Source organism: Magnolia sinica, chromosome 2 (assembly GCF_029962835.1).
Source record: "Magnolia sinica isolate HGM2019 chromosome 2, MsV1, whole genome shotgun sequence".
Taxonomy (NCBI): domain Eukaryota; kingdom Viridiplantae; phylum Streptophyta; class Magnoliopsida; order Magnoliales; family Magnoliaceae; genus Magnolia; species Magnolia sinica.
In genome coordinates, this window is record NC_080574.1 from 110,845,467 (window position 1) to 110,851,808 (window position 6,342).

The following is a 6,342-nucleotide window of genomic DNA, read 5'->3' on the forward strand; positions in this document are numbered from 1 at the left end:
ATTAAACAAAATTTATATTACTAGATAATAAAAAATATAATATTTATTACAATACACATCTTCAATTTGATGAGTTGGCTAAAAAATATTAATGTAGATTGATAACTAATACAACGGATTTCCTTCACTTGAGGGTTATCTGGGGGGCTTATGCTATACAAATATCCTGCAATTTGAGTCCGAAGATCTGTTATGCAAATAAACTTCTTCAAAATGTTCATGGGCATGATTTATGTGTAGCTTGTCTCCTGTAATCAGGAATTACTCACATAAGTTCAGTTTCCAGAATCTTGAAAGTTAAAAAGTGCATACAATGGAAAATAACCATAATTATTTACCTTAATGTCCTCAATGTTTACATAAATATGATTGACTCTAAGATATAGATTCGTCGCTGAGATTTCTCACACACGCCAATCAGTTTTAGAACCAAATGCTGCTTGATCATAGGGGCTTGTTGTGGTGACAATGAGTTCGTGCCTGTGCACAATTGTTGTCCTTGTTGTGACTGTTATAAGTTGGCTTGCTTCTTTCGCCTACACATGAAGATTTGCTAAAGATTATTAGCCAAGTGAAACCGGCAAAGAAGCTTCTCAACATGATAGACTTTTATTAAACACATCACATGCTTCTCAATCTCCGTAATCTGTTGCCTCTGTTGTGAAGGTGGAGTTATCTCAGCCCCCAGTATTATATCACGAATTTCAGACTGTGTCAGTGCCGAGGTGTTTATATTATTCTTCTTGGCATAATCTGAGAGTATAAGATCTCTCAGAGCAACCTCAACCTGCATTGAAGGAGATATTAGCAACTCTCATATATGAAAATTAAGGTAGCAATCACTAGTTCTACTTCAAAATGCATTATATGATTTCACACCCTGTAACAGCTATTAGGTCTATCAACACATGATAGACAATTGTATACTGCCTCGTTGGGGTTAATTCCAATAGGGAGCTACAAGATTTGAAATGAGTAAATTTTCCTAAGTATGCATGTACACATTAGGGTATATGAGCATTCATGAATGTATGCATCTAACAATCTGCGTGCATTCGATAGCATCTTTTTTTAATGTTCCAACCCTGTAAGGGGTGTGATCAATTTAATAGATAAGAAATACCTAGATGCGGGCCATTCTTGGTAATTTTCAAACAACAACAACAACAACAACAACAACAACAATAATAATACTGGCCCAATTCCTTTTATCTGTAAGATACTACCCTGCATGTACTTGGATATGGAACAAATGGTACCCAAAACTTACATCTCTAGATTTTAAGTCGAAGGCTATGATGACTACTTATGTGGATGGATGATGATCATCTCCTGTTAAAAGTGAAAGATTTCTTGCTTTAATGTTTTACCAAGGGTTTCAACACGAGGTCATGGGTTCGAGTACCCATTGCCGTGAAATTCCACCATGGTGTGAGTGCGTGAGTGTGTGAGGGGTGTGAGTGTGTGTGTTAAAAAATAAAAAATAAAAATAAATAAAAATAAATAAAAAAAGAAAAAGAAAAAGAAGAAGATGAAGATCCATGTCGGACCAGTGGATGGTCTCTTTGGGCTGACCTACATAAGACACTGACATCAAAGAAAAGAAATAGTCATAGTGAACCTATCTCAAGAAACTACAAGTAATTAGGGCAACAAGATTTAAGATTTAGATGTTTGGTTCCATAGTATAACACTAGATCAACCCCTTGTGGCTAGTCTTCCTGGCCCTTTGATTTCTAACATACAGGATTCCCTTCTTGGAGGGCCCATGGTATTCTATGATTCAAACCCTTCATCTGCCAGCCTTGAGAGTAGCTAAGTGATGCACAGGAAATATACCAAATAAGACAATCCTATGCCTTTGATGTTTGGACTTGTCATTATGAAATATGGAATGTTGACGTACTCTGTCTACATTTTTAGACCACCAAGGTAAGTGTTTGGAACATCTAATTTGGGATATTCTAAGGCATTCCTCTTCCACAGTGAGGAACATCGGATCAGCAGTTTAGATCCCTGAACCACAGGCCAAACATGCAGTGAATCATCAGATGAGTAGGACTTCGTAATTCCTCTACAAATCTAAGTCACTATTTATTTATTTTAGTAAGTTACAAACATGGCTAGTCAAAGAATTCAAGGAAAAAGCGAGTAAAAAGGAAAAGAGTGTCAGAATACTGATCGAGTGAGCTGTAGTTATCGGCAATCCTTGAATACCTTCTATTTGATCTGCTCGTCACTTTAGGTTCAGTATAGCTACTAGCATAGGAAGGGCTGGTGAGGTAGCCCATGCAGGCATATTCCCATAAGGATATGAATGGCGGTGGCTTTCCATCCTAGAGCTTTTCCCTCCCATGATTACTATTAGAATTTCTAAATGCTGGACAGAATCAAATAGCTTTATTCTAACAAATGGCCTTCTACCACCAACCGAACCGTCTGATCACAGCCTCTGACTGCACAAAATATCAGATTACTAAGCTTAATACATTGTACCTTTTTTTTTCTGAAGGTGAGCTTAACAAGTCATACCAGTACATAGGAGAACAAAAACTGATGCCGCGGAGTTATTGAAACGTCGTCTTTTAAGAAACGAGTGTAGTTTGCTCTGAAACTTTTTCATTTGGATGCAAGGACACAGGAAAGGAGATGCTAAGAGGACGACGTTAGTAATCTCGAGAGTCAAGATTAATGGCAGAGAGCAGACCTATTTAACTAACAAAGGTATGAATGTGGGTAGCATTTATTTCCTTTAGAAAACATGGATTTCTTTGATGTCAAGAATCGTAAATAGCAAAGGTTACAATACTCATGTTTCTACTATGAACAGTTTCAAGTACAACTACACAGGCACCATGCAAACTGTCCTGAAGAATGGGAATTTAAAATGAAAGAATTATAGGTTCCTGGATAAGGTCTTCATTTTGTACAAGTGGGGCCCTTGGTCAGTTGGGCCCTTCAAAGGTGGACCATAACCCCAAAAAACCCTCAACAGGCCAATCCTGACCATCCAATTTGTGGCCCAGAAGTAGATGGTTAATAAGCAATACATCAAAGGTCCACATTAAACAGAAAGGACCCAAGATTGGTGTTGGTGATTAGAGAGTTTTGGGGCACCATCCACGCACAATGCCTGTGGGTTCCAATAGACCATTGGTCTGTATCACAAATCATAGGCCCCACTCGTACAAACTGAACCCAAGGAGAAACCATTTACATCTTATAATCCACAAAATGGAATGGGTTAAATAGAGGCAATCAAGCTGATTCAACTAGAAAGAAAAATGGTCCTAGTAAATCAGACATACCAACAGAATTATTCTACTTCAGAACTTAAAATTCCTCCAAAAATCTCATCTTTAAAACAAGCCACGCATTCTATAAGAAGAAAAACCCATACTAAAATCAAACCGTAGAATTTTGACCTTTTGCTCTGCCAATAAACAATTTCATCTACATTATGTTACTTTCCAGGGAGCACAATCTTTCAAATAGAATAACTAATGAAGCAAATCTTAAAATGCAAAAGTAGCAGAATGGTTATTGGAAAAATTAGCCACATTGCCAGAGCACCAGGAATGTATTGTATAGAGATCCAGATTTCTTCACGTCAGTGTCTGAAACTTGTGTTTGCGTTTTTTTTTTAATAGTACCAATTCAGAATAGTTCCTGAGTAAGAACATAAATAAAAGAATTCAATCCGGTTGCAACAAGTGAGGAAGGCCTGAAAATATCTAAGTTCTGAAACAACCAAAAAAGTGACCTCCTACGACTCCAAGATTAGAACAAGTGATATAGATAAAATAATAATTCCTAAATTATGCGGCTTGTGAATTCAATCTGATGAAAATAGGAAGCAAGTCAGAACCCCCAAAACAACAACAAAAGATTGGAGCATCTTGAAAGAAAAATGGTGTGGCTAAGAAGATTCTGCCCATCGAGTACAAAATTACAATTCTTCCTGGCAAGATCCGAAAGGTAGACCACTCTTTTTCTTTCTTTTTTTTTTTTTTTGTCAAATGCCCCCAAAATCCAAAATCTTCATTCTGCAGCTCCATGAATTCAATTTAATTAAATCACAATAATATGATGCAGTGAAAAACTATTGTAATTTTGTGAAGGGGGGGCAGGAAGAAAAATCTGCCAAACACAGATCTTACTGAACAAACTCAACAAAATAAGAAACCACGTTTCTCATAAATACTAAATAAAAAATAAAAAATAAAAAAACACCCAAAGAAGCACCTTTTGTAGCTGTTTCTTCAGAACCTCTGCCTCCTTCAACTCGATGAACATATATCATGGAATGGAAACTAATATCTTCTTTGCTTGAGATCAGAAAATCAGATGGTTGTTCTCCTGCTTGTGGAAGTTACAGATCTCTGCATGAAACAAATTTTAAAAATGATCATAGCGTTAAGGTTGCCAACATATGAATAAATGAGCAGCTTCAACAGTACAGTGCAAAAATAGAAGAATGACTTGATGGACTTGAAAAAATGAAGGCAAAAAAGAAAAAGAACAAAAAAATAAAAGAACTAAAGGCAGTTCAAATCCACACCTTGATTTCATTCACTTCAAAAGAAATTTCAGTATCAAATCCCCATAGTACTTGTAAAGAAGCTTCAAACTCGTCTGTCATGCCCATTTTGGCCTAGACACCAAGAAAAGAAACCTTGAATCAAGAATAAGAATCCCAGAACTTGTTAAGAAGGTGTTTACTAATGAGAAAATCATTGAACGAGTTCAAAAGTTAATGCGCAAAAAGCAACAAGATGGTGAAATGATCTGCTATAAGTGTGGACACGACCATGCCTATCCAATGAACAACATAATCATATAATATGTATACATGTCAAATAACACTAAATAGTTACATTAAGCAATAGATCCATAAAGTTGAATCATACAAATGGCCTGCCTGTATTAGTACCATGCATGTCCCACTTATCATTCAGAGGAGATGGAATTATCTATACCCTCATGCCCTCTGAGAAACTGCTGAAACCAAAGAGCAGAATGTTTTGGGTATCTCTTCAGACCATCTTTATAACACACGTAAATAAGGCCAAATCTAATAGTGAAACCTTCTGCCCATTCGAAGTTGTCCAACAATGACCAAGCAAAGTAGCCCCTCACATCCACACCATCCCTGCCAACAATTTAAATCTCAACCATCAGTGTGTAATTCTAGAATAGACCATCCTAATAATTTTAATTATCGATCCTACTATCTCTCCACATGGATACCACACATGTAAGACATCAAACAAGAGACGAGTAAATGCAACCACACCTGATGGCATTTTGAACAAATAAAAGATGGCAATGACAGTAGTCAATCCTCGCTTCGTCTTGCAGCGCTTCCTTCAGTGACAAGCTGAAATTTGGGTTTTCCATCGTCCAATTTTATGTGACCTTATGAATAGATTGGATGAAATTTGTGTTTTCCCTTCGTACATTTTTGTGGGACCATATGAGTATGTTGTGGAGAGAGAGAGAGAGAGAGAGAGAGAGAGAGAGAGAGAGAGAGAGAGAGAGAGACTCAGTTTGGTGTAGGTTTTATGCTACCCTGTTTTCAAATATTGAGTCATCAGATTTTTATTTTATTTTTTCCTTCACTGGAATTTCAAGTTTTATGCGTAGTTAGATGCTTACTTGCTATTGATTGAGCTTTCTATCTTGAGATTGCTTTTGATAGCATTCTCCATGTCTTCATTCTTTGTTTCCTCTGTTATGTAGGGGCTATGTTGGAATTCACAGCTCAGGATTCAGAGATTTCCTTCTAAAGCCGGAGCTTCTTCGAGCCATTGTAGATTCAGGATTCGAGCATCCTTCGGAAGGCGAATTCTTGTCAAGTTCTTCTCATTTTCTGTTTGACTTCATGAAAAACACAGATTTTGTTATAATGAGAAGCTAATTGTGATGAATTAACTGTTATTAAAATTTTGATGTGTTAAACAACTTTGAGCAAATATTCTTTAAAAAGAAAAAAGAAAAAGGAAAACTCTAAGAACAAAAATTGGTGTCTATAGATGTTATTGCAAATGGTTAACACAATGCATAGATTTATATATGCGGTGAATTTGGAAGGCTTGCCAGTTCTATACTTCTTTTGCATTTCCTTATGTGAGTAGGAGGAATCCCAAATCGATGGTGTTTTCATTCGAATCAGCACTATGTACAGGTGTGCCTTACCTTTCATTGATCTAGACCATGCATCTAGTAAGCATAACCATGGATGCACAATTCTACACGAATTTTCCTTTAGATAATACTATCTATTTGATAAAGGGTTTGCAAATGGATGGTTAAAGAGAAAATATGTACAACCAACTCCAT

At 36.6% G+C, this 6,342-nt stretch overlaps 2 protein-coding genes and 1 long non-coding RNA gene across 3 annotated transcripts; all 3 read right to left on the bottom strand.

Moving 5' to 3' along the window:
- Nucleotides 1–332: 332 nt before the first annotated feature.
- On the bottom strand, nucleotides 333–861 carry LOC131230110 (pre-mRNA-processing-splicing factor 8A-like). The gene is made up of 2 exons (XM_058226006.1): nucleotides 626–861; nucleotides 333–536 (listed from the first exon to the last, which is right to left on the bottom strand). Exons 1-2 carry the CDS (start codon nucleotides 791–793, stop codon nucleotides 405–407), a joined length of 300 nt encoding a protein of 99 aa, XP_058081989.1. The 5' UTR covers nucleotides 794–861; the 3' UTR covers nucleotides 333–404.
- Nucleotides 862–3,986: 3,125 nt separating this feature from the next.
- LOC131237378 (uncharacterized) lies at nucleotides 3,987–5,996 on the bottom strand. The gene is made up of 4 exons (XR_009167207.1): nucleotides 5,659–5,996; nucleotides 4,562–4,654; nucleotides 4,246–4,382; nucleotides 3,987–4,046 (listed from the first exon to the last, which is right to left on the bottom strand). It is a non-coding gene; the product is annotated as an uncharacterized LOC131237378 (long non-coding RNA).
- On the bottom strand, nucleotides 4,866–5,438 carry LOC131237377 (beta-glucosidase 11-like). Its single transcript, XM_058235096.1, has 2 exons — nucleotides 5,297–5,438; nucleotides 4,866–5,152 (listed from the first exon to the last, which is right to left on the bottom strand). The coding sequence occupies exons 1-2, from the start codon at nucleotides 5,398–5,400 to the stop codon at nucleotides 4,951–4,953; spliced, it is 306 nt and encodes a 101-aa protein (XP_058091079.1). The 5' UTR covers nucleotides 5,401–5,438; the 3' UTR covers nucleotides 4,866–4,950.
- Nucleotides 5,997–6,342: the final 346 nt, after the last annotated feature.